The sequence below is a fragment of the Borostomias antarcticus genome (assembly GCF_949987555.1).
Source record: "Borostomias antarcticus genome assembly, chromosome: 17".
In the NCBI taxonomy this organism is placed as follows: domain Eukaryota; kingdom Metazoa; phylum Chordata; class Actinopteri; order Stomiiformes; family Stomiidae; genus Borostomias; species Borostomias antarcticus.
Genome location: NC_140250.1, coordinates 7,708,466 through 7,727,733, shown reverse-complemented (window position 1 = coordinate 7,727,733; position 19,268 = coordinate 7,708,466). Strand labels below are relative to the sequence as shown.

General features: G+C 47.6%; 2 protein-coding genes across 2 annotated transcripts in view; one reads left to right on the top strand and one right to left on the bottom strand.

Annotated features, from left to right (window-relative positions):
• Nucleotides 1-280: 280 nt before the first annotated feature.
• Nucleotides 281-18,673, bottom strand: synpo2a (synaptopodin 2a; the record flags this gene model as incomplete). Its single annotated transcript, XM_084451982.1, has 4 exons — nt 18,550-18,673; nt 8,941-9,092; nt 6,305-7,125; nt 281-4,398 (listed from the first exon to the last, which is right to left on the bottom strand). Exons 1-4 carry the CDS (start codon nt 18,655-18,657, stop codon nt 281-283), a joined length of 5,199 nt encoding a protein of 1,732 aa, XP_084308108.1. The 5' UTR covers nt 18,658-18,673.
• sec24d (SEC24 homolog D, COPII coat complex component) overlaps nt 17,979-19,268 on the top strand; it is a 41,269-nt gene continuing 39,979 nt past the window's right edge. Inside the window, exon 1 of the mRNA XM_084451847.1 lies at nt 17,979-18,109. The gene's annotated coding sequence lies outside the window, so the exon portion shown is untranslated. The remainder of the gene's footprint in view (nt 18,110-19,268) is intronic.

The following is a 19,268-nucleotide window of genomic DNA, read 5'->3' as shown; positions in this document are numbered from 1 at the left end:
GATCGTACATGTACACGTACACGTCCATAGCAGATGGAAAATAATTATATAACTTAGTGTGTGTACAGTAGCCTTTTGTTTATACTACTGTATGAATCCATTTCATTAGCAATTTATGTGAATATAAAATGATGAGATTTTTCCTATTAAAAATGGGGCAGCTTACAAGCTATAGGCCTAAATATACAATATATTGCAACTGCACATGATTGTATTGCAAGTGCATCTACCAATGTTTCGAAGCCAAGAGCAAGTAGGCTACAGACCGATGCTGTCAGAATCATTCTTTCTCGACAGGTGCTCCGGGCTTCCACACCTGAGCTGAGCTCTTTTTAGCCGTGAACTTAGGCTTCGGGGCCGCTGCGACACTGCCCCCAGAGACAGAATCAGGCTTTGTAGCCAAGGGGAAACTGGGCACCACGTAGGTGCTGGGCGGGGGGGCCTGGTAGGGGGCAGCGGGCGGTAGCTGGTAGGGAGGACTCTGGGGGGGTTGATAGGGAGCCTGTGGGGCCTGCTGGTAGGGAGGGTTTGGAGCCTGCGGTTGGGCTTGGTAAGGGGCTGGAGGGCATTGCTGGTAATGGGGGTTATATGCCTGCTGGTATGGGCCAGCGAGTGCTTGCTGATAGGGATTGGGCGGAGCTGGCTGGTAGGCATTAGCAGGGGCTTGGTAATAGCCATCGTGCATAGAAGGCTGGGGGGGCATCCCGTAGGGCTGCTGGGGAGCCTGAGGCTGCCCGGGGTAGGGGGCATTCATAGGTCCAGCCGGCTGGACGGGGGCAGCTTGCTCATATCTGATAGGTTGGTTCTGGGCTGGGGGGGCGGGGGCAGGGGCGGGGGCAGGGGCCGGGGCAGGCTTGGGGGCAGGGGGCTTGGCCTCCACTGCCGGGCCGTAGGTGAAGAGTGAGGAATTGAGCTGATAGGGCTGATGCTTCATCACATCGATGACAGCGAGAGGTTTGGGGGCGGGTTTATCCTTCCCCTTGCCCTTCTTGGCTTTGGCCGAGGGGCTAGCTGAAGGCGGTTGCTTCACCGCCCCCGGCGGGTACGAAGGGGACTGGATGGGGTTGTACGACAACGGGGGCGGGGCGCGGATATTGGGGGAGTATTTCCAGTTGTTCGGCACAGAGGAAGCTGGCGACGACGGCCTTGCCTTGTTCGCCTGCACCGTCTCGCTGTCCACGACAAACTTCTCCATGCGGGACTGCCTCTTGGCGAACAGCTCGGCTCCTTTCCCCCTGACGGCCAGCATCTCGAAGGAGGAGGAGCCTGGCTTCAGGGACAAGACGCTGGCCATGGGGTTGATAGGCGAAGACGACCGCTCCCCCACGGTGTAAGAGTTCATCCTCTGTGGCGGAGGGGGAGGGGAAGGCGTGATTTGACGGGGGACGCACTGCGGCGTGCTCCGTGGTTTGGGGGAGGGCTGAGCGACTCTATGGTTCGCCACGGGCGCCTGGGTATTCTCCGGGGCTTGCTGCGGGGTCCAGCCGCTCGTGGGCATCTGGGGGTGCGCCTGAGCCGGTGCCCACGCGTTCACAGGGGGCTGCGGCGCAGCCTGTTGCTGCTGCGGGGGAGGTTGCTGCCAGCTTGGCTGTGGCGGGGACTGAGGCGGCACCGGGTGGGCCCAAGGCGGCTGGGACTGGGCAGGTGCTGGGGCCCATGCGTTCATTGGGGGTTGGGGCTGGGACGGTTGGACCCAAGGAGGCTGGGGTTGGCCCTGGTTCTGCGGCTGTGCCCACACACTCATTGGCGGCTGAGGAGACGACACCCACGGCGGTTGGGCCTGCGTCTGGGCCTGGTTCCAGGCCTGCTGTGGCGCCTGCTGCTGTGCCCATGGAGGTTGTGGCTGGGGCTCTGATTGAGGCTGCTGCATCCAAGGTGCTTGGGGCTGGGGTTGTGGTTGCTCTTGTGGCTGGGCCCATGGTGGCTGTACCTGGGGTTGTGGTTGCTCTTGTGGCTGGGCCCATGGTGGCTGTACCTGGGGTTGTGGTTGCTCTTGTGGCTGGGCCCATGGTGGCTGTACCTGGGGTTGTGGTTGCTCTTGTGGCTGCGCCCATGGAGGTTGTACTTGTACCTGTGGTTGCTCTTGGGCCTGGGCCCACGGAGGTTGTACTTGGGCCTGTGGTTGCTCTTGTGGCTGGGCCCATGGTGGCTGTACCTGGGCCTGTGGTTGCTCTTGTGGCTGGGCCCATGGAGGTTGTACTTGGGCCTGTGGTTGCTCTTGTGGCTGGGCCCATGGAGGTTGTACTTGGGCCTGTGGTTGCTCTTGTGGCTGGGCCCATGGAGGTTGTACTTGGGCCTGTGGTTGCTCTTGTGGTTGGGCCCATGGTGGCTGTACCTGGACCTGTGGTTGCTCTTGTGGTTGGGCCCATGGAGGTTGTACTTGGGTCTGTGGTTGCTCCTGGGGCTGGGCCCATGGTGGCTGTACCTGGGGTTGTGGCTGCTCCTGGGCCTGGGCCCAGGACGGCTGGACTTGCTGGGTCAGGGCTGCCGGGGCCGGTGTCCAAGTGTTTACGGCTGACTGAGAAGGCTGAGCCTGAGGAGGAGGCTGGGGGGTCACCCACGGGAGCTGCGGAGGGGACTGACTCAGCGCTGAGGCCTGGGGCTTCACCTCCGCGGGGGTCCACGGGTTCGCCGGAGGAGGCTGATGCTGCATTTGTGTCTGGGCCGGGGCCGGGGCCCAAGAGTTAACCGGGGGGCTCTCGGGCTGCGAGGGAGGCTGCGGATGGCGAGCGGGGGAGCTCCCTTCCCACGTCGAAACCTGCTGGGGCTGTTGCTGGGGCAGAGGCTCTGCAGGGCTCCACGTATGTTGTTCCTGGGCAGGGGGGTTGGCAGGGGCTTCCTGGGGGGCAGTGGAGGGAGGGGGGGAGGGCTCGGGGGCAGGTGCGGGGGCCAGCTCCGGTTCTGGGGCAGGGCAAGGCTCCGCGGTGGTAGGGGCAACAGCAGGTGCGGGGACGCTATTTTCGTCATGCTGGGGCAAGTCCTGGCTGGTCACTTCGGGCTGCGGGGACCATGGCGGAGAGTTGGGGTTAATCACTGGCTTCGGAGCCACCGGCGGCGGGGTCTTGTGTTTGACCCTCGGGGACTGTAGGAAGTTGCAGGCCTCGGCGCCCAAGCTGAGGTAGTCCTCCTCAGGCCCCGACTCAAAACCCAGCTTCTTGTCGCTCCTGTTGAGGAGGTTCAAAAGTTCGGGGTTCGGCGGCAACTTGGGCGTCTGCTTGAACGAGAACATGGGCTTGGTTGCGCCCCGCCTCCGGGTGTCCTGGAGGATGCCGGTCTTGATCGCCGGCACCGAGATCCGTTCGTCCCTCGAGGCGATCTGCTCACCCTGGCCCTCCTGGTTGGCGACGGCGGGGGAATACGGCTCGGCCGCCGTAGCGCTCTGCGCGGAGAAGGGTTTGGCGGTGCGGTTGCCGATGGAACTCTGCACCTCGTTGGTCTGCTGGTGGGCAACGCCGTTCATGCTAGCCGAGTACTGCTGCATTTGCTGCTGCTGGTACTCTTGTTGCTGTTGGTACATGTGCTGCTGTTGATATTGTTGTTGTTGCTCGTACTGTTGCTGCTGTTGTTGCTGGTACTGCTGTTGCTGGTACTGCTGCTGTTGTTCATACTGCTGCTTCTGCTGCTCATACTGCAGCTGCTGCTGTTCGTACTGTTGGTGCTGATACTGCTGTTGCTGTAGTTGGTACTGCTGTTGCTGTTCGTAGTACTGCTGTTCTTGGTACTGCTGGTACTGTTGCTGCTGCTGGCTTTGCTGGTGCATGTTCACGTCCATGTAGGCCTGGCTCTCCGTGGTGGCCTGCATGTACGAGCGCTCCTCCATCTGCCGGTAGGCCGCGTGCTTCTCCTCCGCCTCCTGCGCCGCCGCCACCCCCTCCACGGGGATCCCCTGGCGCCGCAGCTCCTCGTGCTCTGCGGCGATCTCGTCCATGCGTAGGCGGCGCTGAGCGAACATCAGGGCGCCCTTGCCCTTGGTATCGGGCAGACGCTCCATCTCCTCGCGGTCGTTGAACTTGCGCTCGATCTCGAGCAGCTCCTTCTCCCAGTCGAAGGTCAGCACGCTCTCGCCCCCCTTGGCATTAGTGAAGAAGTTCTCGTCGAGCACCGCCCCGCTGGTGGCCACTAGCGTGAACTCGACGGAGTGGGCGTCTTTCCCGTCGTTGTCGTTGTTGTCGTCGTCGTCGTCGTCGTCGTCGTTGTCTTCGAACTCCGGTTCGCTCTCACCCGTGCCGTAGCTCACAAGCGTGTATTTCTTGGCCCTCTGCCGATGCCTCTTGAACATCAACACCCCCTTGTTGTTGGGGTTGGGCGCTGTTGCGGTCAGAAGCAGTGCAATGCGCTTACATTTAGACTTGGCCTCCTTCACCTGCTTCTCGGACAGGCTCTCACTGCGCCTGAGCCCTGCGGAGAGAGAACACAGATGGAGAGAGGTGATCAGGCAGGGAACCTGAGCAGGAGCTTCTTGTGGCGACTTCATCTAACTACGTATGAAGTGATATTAATAGCTTGGGCAGAACTGAGACCACCATAAATTATTCTGGATGAACATGCATCGGAAAAATTCTTGAAACATCTCTCATATCAAAAATGCATCTATATTAATATCGACCTTAGTTTTCGCATTACTGAATTACTTTGATTAATGACTGTCTTTTGATACTTTGGGGTATGTTATGTTAACTTCTAAACTAAAGTAAACTAAGCTCACTGTATTTTGCAGCCGTATAATTGATAATACAGGCAGATTAAATCTGGATTTCAAGGAGTAGACAAGCTTCAATATGCATATCAATTATTAACTCATTGTTTATGTCAATGAAGAATTTGAATGTAACGAAAAGTCCTCCAAATCAAATAGGTCAGTTCTCATTCATTCAGTTTCACTCTAATATGACATCCATGACAAACCAATCTAGTATAAGCTAAAATAAGGTGCAAAGAAACCTACTGTACACACATAATAAATCATTATATATTAAAAAATATTTCAGCCTAGACAATCCAGCTAATTGCACAATTGACAACCATATATAACTTTGTTGAAAGCAGACATACAGATACACACGTAAACAGGAACTCGATGGTTGATTGATCCATTAATCTATTCATTCATTCATTCATTGTTTCACACATCCAGATCTAATATTCTGGCCTACGGTGTCTATAGCCTTACCAACCAACTGCTGATAATATCCCTCTCTGACAGACCTTTCACAGATTTGTTCATTCAATTAGATCAACTGCAACAACAACCCATGAAGCAATTACCTAATCCTGTGACCCATGTCTAATATTCCCCTTGTTGTTCACTCATACTACATGTTCACAAAGCGCCTCCAGTAGTGAAACCAACAGCAGAGCATACATAGAACACATTAAAAATAGCTCTATGGGCACTAAATCTACCAGCACCCAAAGCACATTCACCATGCAGTCCGTATCTGTAAGCTGTCCACTCATTTATGTGTCACATTTGCAAACACCTAAACCTAAAGACGAGCAGCACTCAACATCAGAGGCCAAGCCCACCCAACATCTCAAAGCTTCAATAAAACAACAATCTGTCCTTACATTACTGTATCCCCGCGCTGCTGAGAACCTCAAGGTGGAGGAGACAGAAGGAGTGAGCAGGGGGTTGGCTTTTTTAGAGCGGCTAAGACACACAGATTTAGAGGATCGGGTGACGGGCCAGCGCAGCACATGGTGGTGTCTGTCAAAGGGCCACTTCTGCAGGCATCATGAGCGTGTGTTTTTTTGTTTTTTTTATGTCTCCTGTGCTGCCCTGAGTAATGCCCCCAGAACCCCCAGAGGGTCTGTTCTCATCACCCCTCCACACGACGAGAGAGAGAGAGAGAGAGAGAGAGAGATATTTAGACACAGGAAACTAGGTCTCAGTGCTGAGAATAAATGACAGTTGTTTGATTGTTTTGTTTCTTCACATTTCCTTAATCACTCCTTCACACACTCATAAACAGGCAGCGCTCCAGCAGCGGTGTGCTTGCATACTGCAGGTTAGACCGAGATCCAGGACGGAACTGGACCTCTCTGCCTCTACCCAAACTAGCTAATGAAGCCCCTCCCTGAAAGTAAGTTTAGAGCTTCTTCTATTTTGAGGACCACATATTAGTCCACGCCAGACGTCAGTGCGAGGAATGCACACATGCCGTCCGACGTTGACGAATGGCTGTTTACGGCACCGCCATGTTCGTTTAAGTCTCAGTAAACCAACATTACAATAAACACTCAGATAAAAAAACAAGGATTACAGTCATAAAGTTATCTGCAAGCTGAACAGACAGGTACTCACTAGCGTGCCGGGCACGATGCTTGTTGGGCTTCCCCGGATCCCTCTCCGACTCCGAGTCACACTCCTCTGCCGGACCGCCCCCCTCTGAAGGAGCTTCAAAGGAGACGGTGAAGGAGGCGGTGGCTTCCTCACTGTTCCCTCCTCCTCCTTCTCCTCGCCCTTCCCCGGGGGACGCAGCTCTTCCACCTGCCCGCAGGACGCCCACCCCCTCCCACTGAGCATGGCAGCCTCCTACACCCGCCGGATGCTGGAAGGTGACCTCCACCTGCCCCGGCAGGGAGGAGGCAGGGCCCAGCACCACCCCGCGCTGACCCAGGGGCTCCCTGGCCGCCGGGCCGGGGACGTAGAGCGAGTGGGTGGTGACGTGGAGGACGGGCTCCGGGGACCCGAGGGGCTGGCTGACTCCCTGTATCCCTCGGGCGCTCCCCAGGGAGGTGCAGGCCGGATCCTCCAGGGTCTGCTCGGAGAGGGACAGCTGGAGCTCCACCACGGCCCGGGGGGCAAAGGCTGCCCGTGGGGCCGGCGGTCCGCAATCCTCCTCCTCCAGGGGCCCCGTCCCACTCTGCTCCCCGGAGGCGGGCACTTGTAGCTGGCTGCGGACCAGCCGTGTCCCCCCGCTGAGCCCCCTCGCGTCGCTCTCCGCCACATCCTCGTAGTCGCCTTCGTCATGGGACTCGGATATGTAGAGCTCCCTGGGGGACTGGGACCCGCCGGGGGAGGGGACGCGGAGCGCGGCACTCTCCGCGGCGCCGCCGGAGGACGCCGTCTCTCCGAGATACGTCTCCCCTGACTCCAGCTCCGGGGAGGGGATGGGGCAGCATCTGGGTCCAGGGAAAAGAGAAGAGAAAACCGGGGCTGGGTTAACCAAATTTGAAGAGTTTGGTTCCAAAACAAGATAAAACAATTTTTATTTTCACATTTGCGTTTTATTATCAGATTTTATTATCAGTAATGATTTCTAATAGGTGCCTTTACCTTATGTGTGAACTATTTCTATAATCAGATTTTAAGATTATACATTTTTGTTAATGCGTTTGTCCACAAAATACTATATCTTCAACAGTAATGTCAAATAAACATTCCTCAAAACTACTAAGTAATACAGCATATCTCATTTTGCAACCAAACTCTTCATTTGTTTGCTAAAGAATTGTGTTGTGTGGCTCTGCGAAACAAAATCTAGGTGGGTTTTTTAGGTTTAGAAAAAGAGATACCTACATTATTTGCTGCATCTTTTCAACTTATCTCAAATTTCCAGAATGATTCAAAACATTTTATGAACCGTATGCTTGTGTTTCTCTAGATAGCCTTTGCTGTTTTCAATAATTAGCTTGTCCTAGGATTTATATGCAATATCATCAATGCAGTGAGGCACCGAAGTGGAAAGTAATCACATTTCAATGGGGTGCCACTTAATTTCCTAATTAAGGAAACGGCGCAGAGGAATAGAAATACACTATGACATCTTCTGTGGGTACGATTGTTTGAAGAGAATCAATTAGATATTCATGATAAATCAGATATTCATTTTTCCAGGAAAGGATGAGTGTGCCTACGCACGATAAAAGCAGTATGCCTGACCTTCTCCACCAGGCAATGGGAGTTTTGTATTTCCTGTTCATGCACACTGTTGTCCTTTATGCCCAGCTACTCTAGTGACACCAGAAACCAAAATATGGGTAAGGAAAAACCAGACAGTACAAGGACACATAGTGCTACAGATTGTAGATTGAACACAACGGTAAGACGATCTACCTTTAATAAGACTGTGTACCCCAGTGGCCTGAATATCAACATGGGTTTCTATGGGCATCCACAACACCAATATCTAGTGTCGAAGGCCATCTCCATACAGACACTGGTCTGCCATACCCACTAATTAACAGTTGAACAGCTGCACGTTGATCGGATCACAAATCTCCATCAGCTGGTTTGTCATCGGCCAAGACACTCAAAAGGTCAACGTGATTGCCTCTCGTGATTCACCAGCCTCTGCTCCACGTCAGCGGGTGCGAGCGCAGCGGGCTGTAGGCAGCATGCTGTCTAAATGCAAATGCGGCGCTGTAACTCGGGTGCTAGGGAGGTAAACGAGGCCTTTGACTTTGCCAAACCGTGCGACTCGAGGCTAGGCCGAGCTCGACAGCACACCCACCTGTGGAGAGTCAGATATCTGATAACTACATGTACATGATAACTCCACCTGCCTCTTAATACGAACTCTAAACCCACATGATAGATAGATAGATAGATAGATAGATAGATAGATAGATAGATAGATAGACAGATACATAGATACATACACACACACAAACACACACACACACAGATAGATAGATAGATAGATAGATAGATAGATAGATAGATAGATAGATAGATAGATAGATAGATAGATAGATAGATAGATAGATAGATAGATACTTTATTGATCCCCTAGGGAGAAATCTGGCAATGATGAACGTATGGCCATACTAAAGCACAGACAGAAATACATCACACGTTTCAAACGATAGATGTGACATCAAGACCAACCTCCCTATCTGAGTCTGAGCCAGTCGAGACCTTTCAGTGAGTGTGTGCGTGTGTGCGTGCGTAGTGTGTGCGTGTGTGCGTGCGTGTGTGCGTGCGTGTGATTTTACCTTCTGACCAGTAGCTGCAGGCAGTCTGTGGAGGCGTCGAGGAGAGCGGTGGCTTCTGGGAGCGTGAGGTCGGCGCAGGGCTCCCCGTTGAGCGACACCACCTCATCTCCCTCGCATACTCCCGCCCGCGATGCCGGCCCCCCCTCCTCCACCTAGAGGTCAATCAGAGTAGAGAATACAATAGAATTGAATAGAATAGAAAAATATCACCTCACAACATTTCTTTACATACCATAAGCAGTAGAAGGCTATTTCACTCTCTCTTTTTTCTCTCTCTCTCTCTCACACACACACACACACACACTGTATATATATATATATATATATATATAAAACACCCTTCCTTTGAGGTCAGTTATGCTTTAAGTTCTATTAATAAGTGACATGTTCTTAAATATTACATGGGTAATGGGTATCAACTGCTGGTGCTTGGCAAGACTTGTGATGCTGTTAGGGCTGTGTTAAGCCAAGCCATTAACCCCACGAGGAACAACCCTCTAGGTCTCAGACAGGGGGAACCCATCATGTCAGCACAGCGCAGTCAACTGACAAATGCTGAACGCCCCAGAAGAGAAATGCGCCACTTTTGCCTTTTGGTTCAATACCAACACCATGAACGACTCTGAACCACAGCCTTCTGGGAGACATGTGCCGATCACGTGACACAACAATGCTAATCTACTTCCTCTTTGTCGACCAGACCCTCAGAATAGCAGGGCAGCAGGAGCCGTGGGTCAAATCTAATCATCACATACTGTCAAATACTTTGGACGAGCTTGATTTATCTCACTCAGCAGCATGATAAAAATCATGTGTTTGACCCAGATTCACCCCTGGCCTGTCCTGGCGGTCCAACTGTGACCGTGAGCTACTGTATATAGTGAGAACAATGCACAGGTTAGGTCAGCTCCTAAAATAAGCCGATGTTATTAATGCAGTCAGGTATCTAACTCACCAGCAGCACCATAATCAAGTCAAGGACCCCTCACTGAAAGGTTAGGTTATCTTCATTTTCCGCAAACTAATGCAATAGAATAGTCAACTTGTGACCTTGTGAATCAGAGCTGGATGAATTATGAATAGAACTGTGAAATGTGCAAACTGTGTGTGTGTGTGTGTGTGTGTGTGTGTGTGTGTGTGTGTGTGTGTGTGTGTGTGTGTGTGTGTGTGTGTGTGTGTGTGTGCACATGCGCATACTGTAGGTCATACACACCAAGTTCTCTGGGATTTCATAAAAGAGGAATTGTTTTGATAATACATTGTCTGACAGTGTGAAGTAAACAAGCACATTTATTTATTTTATTTCCAAACATCATAAATCATAAATATGTGTGTTACAGAAACAGGGGATGGATTATACTGCATATTAGTAGGTGAGGCATCAGTTGACATTTGCTTTGTTCATGTCGGCCTACGGCAGTAAATAGCAATTTAACTGCCTATTTATGTATGATGGAGCTCCTTTGGAACACAAGGAGAGGGCCCCTCTTTACCAAGGCTACAGGCTGCTTGTTTCCTCAGCTGTAATTGGTTCCGCAGGCTTATAAAATGGTTCATTAATAAAAGAGTGGAATAAGTTACACTGTGTCATAAATTGTGCACAAAACGCCATTTATACAACCAGGGGGTAAACTATTATTACTTTAATATGTTTCAGTGGTGGGATATGTACACAGGAAATATAGTCATCCTCCAGACATGACGCCCGCGGTACAAAGTGATAAAGGCCTTGCTGCTTTGTTTTCTACCATAAGGGCAAATACATACAATTATTTTGACAGAATCATGAAAAATACATACTTTTCCCCCATTTAGGTTTTATTCTGAATAGCAAGGACAGCTCTCAATAACGCCATCAAGCATTTCTTGATGACATCCGTCCATCTCACTCACTCTCCGTCAGTCATGGTAAACTATACATACATTCTGTATGTATTGAGATCCTTGCATGGAGTCATCAGAAAGTTATCAAAAAATAAAGCTGTCACAGTGGCTTGTTCCATTTGTGATATTTATAGCATCGTAACCCCAGGGTGACCCCCTCACAGGAAACATGTTCAGTATAACATTTAGGCATTAATGTATCAGTGCGCTCCCCCAGGAATCACAGCATCACAGTAGACAGCTGTTTTGGGTTTCATATAACACTTCTCCATGCTTCCCCACTCTCAAAGAAGTCAGTCATAAAAATGCTAAAAGGCGAATGGAAAGACTTTTTTCCCGTGGTAATTTTGATCACATGCTTTGATAATGAAGCAAATACAAGCCCAAAAAAGAAATCTGCAAGTAATATCTTGCTACAGTACCTATATATTACAGTATATAAACACAATAAATCCAAACGCCATAAATCAACATATTTATAATCACAGAATATATTGTTTTCATGTGGAGAAAAATAGATAGAAAGATGCTGTCATAGTGCTCATACTAGAGTAGTGGATTTTGGCAGGGCTTGTGTGAACAGCCTAGACCGGGCTGCTCAGAGCCAGTTCAGGTTCACTACAGACTAGTGTCACACTGCGTGCTACAGCCCATTACCGATTTGGTGGTTGTCTCACTGAATTATGTATATTATGTACCAGCCCAGTTGCCGTACCAGCTCAGTGGCTTTGTGGTTCGGGTGTCCGCACTGAGATTGAGAGGGTTGGGGGTTCGATCACCCGCTGAGTCATACCAAAGACTAGACTCAGAATCAAGGGTTGGATTGGGGATAAGTCCCTGTGACATATTAGTGTCATGTCCAGGGGGTGAACTTGTACATCAAGCTGCCTCACGCTAAGGAATCAGGAGATAGGCTCCTGCCCTATGGGCCACTAGGCTCCAGAACCGTTGGTTCTCAAGGCTACTTTCACTGAATTGTGCACCTCTTGATAGTCATTACACTCAGAGAGGTATAAGACTCCACACCGTGTTAAATAGTATAATGCCAGTGTCAATATAAACTATTCAAGTATAATCGACATGATGTAATGAGACATAACCTCATGGGACAGTTAATACCTTAAGTCACAGAACTTCATATTGTTCTCCACTAGATGGCAGTGTATAGTCAATGTAGGGGAGCACCGCTCATACAACCTGCTTGGGGGTTTTCCTTGTCAATAGGCAGACCCAAAACCCCCATGTCATGATGTTGACAGTTTTGGTCTGGGGTTACTCACTCTAGGTCAGTAATACAGTATGCTGTTAAATCAGTACTTGTGTATGAAATTCCATAAATAAGGTTCCAAATCTGTCCATTGAACATTTAGGAAATTCTGTTAAAAGCAAGTAGAAAGCCTTTTCAAGCAACAGCCTAGATAATAAAACAAACTTTGTTCTTTATAAAGAGAAAATGTTTTATGGGTTTGTTTTATGAGCTGGTAACCCTCTGATGAAGCCTCCCGTGTGAGGTGAGGGGTTCGGGGAGATGTCTCCGTGCAGCAGGCCGTATAAGGAGGCCTCCGGGGCCTGTGCATCTCAATGCTCCTGGGGGCGCATGTTCTGTCTGGACCTCCGCGGTCACCACCCATCCTCCAAAAAAGGAGGGGAGACCATTCCCTTGGGTGTAAGTCCCTGTGACATACTAGCGTCATGTCCAGGGGGTGGACTTGTACATCAAGCTGCCTCACGCTAAGGAATCAGGAGATATGCTCCGGCCCTATGGGCCACTAGGCTCCAGAACCATTGGTTCTCAAGCCAAATTACTTTACTTACTTTCTTTATTACTGAGTTTGGAAAGAACCACAAACTTCATGCACCATAGCTAACTTATCAAGCAAAAAGACAGTGTTTTGAGCTGTTAATTTGAATAAAGGTCAGCTTTCAACAAAACCTTTGTTTGTACAGTAACTTAGGGCGTGGTGTTTCCCTTAGACGCCAAATACTGCAAGCTGAGGCCAAAATCAGGCAACTTATGCTTGCCAAATTTCCACCTTAATTTTTATGGTCTTAAACACAACACAAAGCTGCAGGAGATACGGGACTGTGAACTGTACACACTCAGTTCCTACTCCATAGAGCTTTAAGCAATTATGTTTCCAAACATTTTCCAGCTGGCTCACAGGTAATAAAGGCTGCTGGTCTAATGGATACATACTGCAACTGCCTCAGCATCGCCCTCTCCGCTGTCAGTCATTATCAAATGAAAAAGCCTCTAGCCTGACGTTTCCGTGTTGACTTAAAGATGAGTGACCGGCCTCTTGTGCTGGTGAAAAAGAGGGGTTTCCCACCAAGAGGAAGCAGGTTCGAGCCCCATCGGCTACAGTGGTGCCAGGGCTCTGTACGCACAGTCAGCGCTGCCAAGTAATGGGGGCTACTGTGAAGAGCAGGGAAGCTAAAGGATTCAAGGGCCGTTATTTGTCAGAAGTACTGGGTATGGCGTACAATGTTTTGTGAACTATTTTGTCTGTCTTGATCAGGTCTCTCTCAAAACAGACTCTGTGTCTCATTGAAATAACCTTAAATATATATATATATATAGTATATATAGAAATATATATATATATATGTTGTTGTTGTTGTTGTTGTTGTTGTTGTTGTATGCCTGACACAAATGATTTTTCTTGTTACCAAAACATGAACAAAATTGATTTTATTTCGTAATATATTTTTGTATTGGGTTTGACAATAATTAATAGTTATAGTACAGCATCAATCGTCACATCAATCATTGATTTGATAATGTGAAAAACAAATTACACTCAGCTGTATCACCTCCATGTTTTCTCACAGAAAGGGACGACAGAAGAGTGTTGCTTCACAGAACCCTGCAAGCTCCTGGCCATTGTTTTTGATTTACATTACATTGTCTGAAGCTAATCCTGGGTGGGACACACAAGGAGCTCGTAGTTCCCTGCTATATTAAAGTCCCTGAGCTGTGCTCAAGCATTAGGTCTGAAGAATCTGCACTTGTCCACCCTGTGAGAAGATGGAGATGAAGAAACAAGGCTCCTCAAATGTCTCCACTCCTCCTCCATCTATATTGATAGTCTGTTGGAGTTGGAGAGCATAATCATGAAGATAACATTCACTTGGTTTCGCTGATATTGACTTGATAAATGTTGATGTTTCTCAAAGTAATAGGGAGGCTTTTGCACTGTAGCCGTCTTCCATTCAAGCTGATATCTGTGCACACAGGGGGAACGTACAGTGATTTGTGTGGTAACTTCTTGCTAGTGAGTCTAGGCACATGCAAAATGGTCAGAATAAGGACTAGTTAACTATTTCATAAAGAAGACAGTCATTTCTCTCAGCATCTCTTTACAAGCATCCTTTCATTCAGCCCTGTGTTTCTCATCATTACAAAGGTAAACCACTTTCAGATGACAGCAGTGCATGTGTGTGTGTGTGTGTGTGTGTGTGTGTGTGTGTGCGCGCGCATGTGTTGGATGACCATTAAAGCTACAGCACAGTATGAGCTTGCAATATTCAGATGGTGAACAGGATATGTAAATACAGATTACGCAGATTCTGTAGGGTAATTTTACAGTAGCTGGGACTCCATTGTGAACTGTAGTAGACATCTACAACTTATCATCAACTTAGATCTTACCATTATAAAATGTACTGTTTGACATTACTCATTTGTGTGTATTTCAGTTGGTAAAAGATTTTCTGCACCTTTAAAGAAAAGGAAAAACAAGATGAAATGTATCATGACTTCACCATCTTTGTTCTCAAGCCAGGACTCACAAAAAAGTCTGTATAAAAAAACAACTTTCCTTATATGGGAAGCAGCTTATTGCGACTGGATAGCCCCAGACACTATATCGCAAGCCTGTTGCTACAGTACACAGAGGACTCACTTTCTTTGTGAAAAAATAAGGCCAGACGTCTACGTAATCCAACAGAAGCTTCAAACAACCACAACTTATCAGATGTGAGAGCACCTCTGCCAGTCCCGAATTTCTCACAATCTTGGTATGTTAGCTTTTTCAACTTTTAACTGACAGCTCTGCTTTCCTTCCCGCCTCAGAAAGGTCTTGAGGCTGGTTGGCGTTATGCATTCCAGATGAGTGCCTGCAGTGCAGGTCGACCCACAGATAGCGAACACTGAAGGCATACACTCGCAAGAGACGTCAGCCATGTCCAGTTCACGCTGGCAGAGACAAATATTGGACAGCTAAACTGAAAACAACATTCACACAAAGCTTACATAACAATGTGGGCAAACTGAGAGGGGGGACCCTCTTGGAGGTTGGAGAAAAGCAAGCCCTAAATGCTATTAGTCAATTCACAACAAATAATGTGTTTAATGAGGTCATCAAATTGGTTGATCGGGGTTCAAAGAGGACATCATGCACCTTCAGAGTCAGAAGGGGGATGCACCTTAAAATTAGATTTGTCTTTAATTCAATTTGACCTACTCCCTTACTGCTAACTTGAGAATCGCTTCTTTCACATCTACCCTACCTACCTACCTACCTACCTAGAAAAAGGTGTATTGTTGCTATCTGATTTGAGATAAATAAACCCAGTAACTCCACACAGTGGTCACAGTTAGTCTTATTCTGAAGATCAACACATGCTCCCCACATTTTCAATATGGTTCAGTCCAAGACCTAATCTACCAAAATGGTTTAGGTCTCCCAGTGAAGAGATTATGATCTGATGTGTTTATGGTCTATTAATGTTGTCATGGTGATTAATACAAGTACAATGTCAATGAACCTAACACTAGGTGTCATGTACTCAAGGCATCTAAACAGATTCAAGGGATCTATAGAATTACAAAACAAGAATCATTGTCTTCCAAGAATGACATTAGTTGGATTTGAATGAGTACAATGCATGCAATCATTTTTGATTCATGATGGAAATCCACTTTGATTTTGTTACATCAAAGGTCAAAATCATATGCAGACGCACTGAGACCAAATAGGGAGTCTGAACAAACACAACTGGAACCCTGACACACATTAGACAGTGTAAATGTTTACAGTATATGGTAGCGTGGTAACAGTGAGTGTTTTGTCCAGAAAGCCAGGGATGTGCCTTTGATCCTGGTCCATGCCACTCGACAAGTTCCAGGCACTTAATCCTGAGTGGTAGATGATTTCTTCCACTTTCTCTAGATACCAAACAGACTTATATGAGATTCCTGAGACTTTACTGCTTGTATATTGAAGTATACTGTTTCCATCACAGGCTATAACATAACAGAGAAACAAAGACAACAATTTATCTATATGGCAAAATCAGTCGTAAACATTTGCTATAAATCATTCAAAAGCTACATAATCAGTCGTAGAACTGATGTTTATATTGTCCTTTGAAAGTTTTCTTCTGGCCCAGGCTTTGATGTGAGGAGAATGCAGTATAAGATAAAGTAGTGTTTACTCTCGACCTGTGTGGATGACATGTTGATCACAGATTTGTTAAATAAAGGGGCCTATAGGATGAGTAGTGGTGGTCCAACACCTGCCCCTACTGGTTGTGGTACACTAAATCTAGAACCCTTACCGTGCTCTGCAATGGATTACAATACCATGTATGTCTACATTTCAGCATTGATGACTAGAGGTTAAATGATACGATTTGAATGATATGACTGTACTTACTCAGTTTGCTACTGAGCTGAGATTTGTAACCTCATGATTTTGTTGTATTTAGGCTATTATAAATTAAATACATTTTCTGTAGGAGGAGTTAACTGGGGATCTACAAGGTGTGAACTATTGCAACTAATGACATGTATTTGATGATTGGTCACTGTTGTACATGTCAGCATGCCTCAAGACGACCATACTGTATACCGAAACATTGTGCATCATTACATTGGGATTTGTTGAGCAAGTGAAGACAGTGTGCGGTTGTTCCTGTTCCCTGATAATATCTACTCCACCTACGCACCTGTCACTGAGATTTGATTCAGGTGTGCAAGAGACTTTCCATTATCTAAAGTAGTGATGATGTCATTTTTGCCTAGGAGTAAGCAAAGCAGCGGATAGCACAATTCCTTCCAGAAAATGTTCCTTTGTATTAATTTCAGATACATTCGTTTTTTCTCATGTTCTAAACCCTGAAAATTGAGAGAAATGAGGACAGCAGTTCCAGGTGTAACACACATAGGATTGGGAATATTAGGGACCATGTGAATTGAGACAATAAATTTAAAGGTTGCTACTTTTATAATTAGAAGAGGAAATTTCAGTGCAAAGAAGCAGGCCTTGTAAGAGAGAAAGACTTGTTGGTATGTAGTTAACTACAGTACCGAGGCTACTGAGGAAATGCCAGTATACAACGGATACTGTAATGAAACACCCTCTATGGGATACATAATGATATTCTAGCGACAGCTAGATAATAATATTATATTACTCAATAGTTTGAGCATTTTAGTTGTCATCCATAAGGCGATGAATTCAACCACTCGAGAGCAGGTTTAAGCCAGAAGCACTCTTGGCCATGATCCCATGGAAGTCGAAAAGTGGTCAACCTACAGTAAAATGTTTGAGTGAGTGAGTGAGTGAGTGAGTGAGTGAGTGAGTGAGTGAGTGAGTGAGTGAGTGAGTGGGTGAGTGAGTGAGTGAGTGAGTGAGTGAAAGAGAGAGAGAGAGAGAGAGAGAGAGAGAGAAGGAGAGAGAGAGAGAGTGTGTGTGTGTGTGTGTGTGTGTGTGTGTGTGTGTGTGTGTGTGCGCGCGCGCGTCTTTGCGTGCGTGCGTTGGTGTTATAATAGAGGTGTGGTGAACAATTTATTACATATAATGGAAGTGCATGTGGGGAGTTCGTAATGGAAAATTTCTATGTGAGAACATGCCAATTCGGGGCTGTGAGAACACACATATTTGCCGTATGTCCCACGAAGATTTCCCCGATCCCTGTGTTTGTTTAAGCTGGTACACCACTCCGTGACCCCTGAAGGCATCGCTCTCAGCGCGCCCAGCAGTGAGCAGCTCTCCGCTGACTGTTTAGATTCTTGCTGAAAATTTCACGAGTGATAACAGACCGCTCCGCATTCTGGCTCGAGCACACGCTCCTTGCCTTGACCATATATGGGTCCCCAGGAATCCTGCACACAAAACATCGCCTACGCACACAAAATTGGGAGCCACTGACAAATAAATTGTCTCTAACAGCATTCGTCCAAACATTCTAAATCATCCATCCGTGAAGAAACCTCACCATTCAAAGAATTCCATCAATAAGTAGGCCGCATCTGCCTGTACAAAATGATCCAGTCTAGGTAAGTTCCCTAAAAAGTTCCATAAAGGGAAATGCTCAGTGCTTCTCACCAAGACAGACTGGATGCAATGTTATTGGGAAACTAACTATTTACTCCAGCTGGTTACAATTAGACGTTCAACTTCTAGCCTATTTGGTCTAGCTTCAACACCCAGCAAGTTTATAGCCTAATGTTTAGAGAATGGCATCTCAAATGCTCTGCTCCAAACCCTCCGGTCGAGACTGAGCATGAAGTCACTAAAAGCCCTTACAACCCGTGTTTATGTAGCCTATCATAATTACATCGTTATCATTTTAAATCTGTCATTTTCTACTACAGTATAATGCCATAGACAAACTATACCTAAACTTATAGAAAAAGCACAACAGATTATATCTGCAGCAATGAAGCCAGTAAGTTAGTCCACTTTCAGCTCAGTTATTCCTCCATAATGACCCTACCTGGAAAACTTGCAGGTATCGGTAGGTACCACCATCCCTCTCGCGCAGGCCGAAGCCCCAGGGCGCCCCACCGCGCACCGTAATGCACACGTAATCCCCGGTGCCCATGGCAGCTCCTCAGCGAGCTTCCACCGAAACCGCTATCATCAAGTTGTCCGGAGTTGGACCAGCAGGGCTCTAGAAAACCAGAAACAACACAGCGCTGTATAATTCTCATCATCTGCCAGCTATTCACAGTCCAGCCCGCCGGGAGACGTCATTGAGCGTGGGTCCCGCCCGCACGCATCAACTGATGCGCTCTTGTGAAGTTTCCTCCACAGGCTGGAACTTGGAACTAAGATCTATTAAATGCTTTGATATGATACAGTTTTGGTTTCCAGTCAATATGCCTATTGATTCCAGAACCTTCAACGAATAACTGGCCTAATGACTAACTTATGCCACTTGTAAATGGTTATTCCAAATCATTGTTTGATTTCATGTCAGTATTACTATTATTACTACTTTTTGTCCTTAACAACATAGCAGTGAATATATTTGAGTAGCCTAAATATAGTTTTTCTTCCGGTGAGTGACGCCTGGCATTTTTAAATGATGATTTTACAACATTTGCATAAACATCTGGAATGGACACCTTACAAAGCCATTGTGGCTATAGTGCACCTCTGCTAACAAATTTTGCGAAAATTAACTATCAGAATCAGTTTGTCATGGTAGAC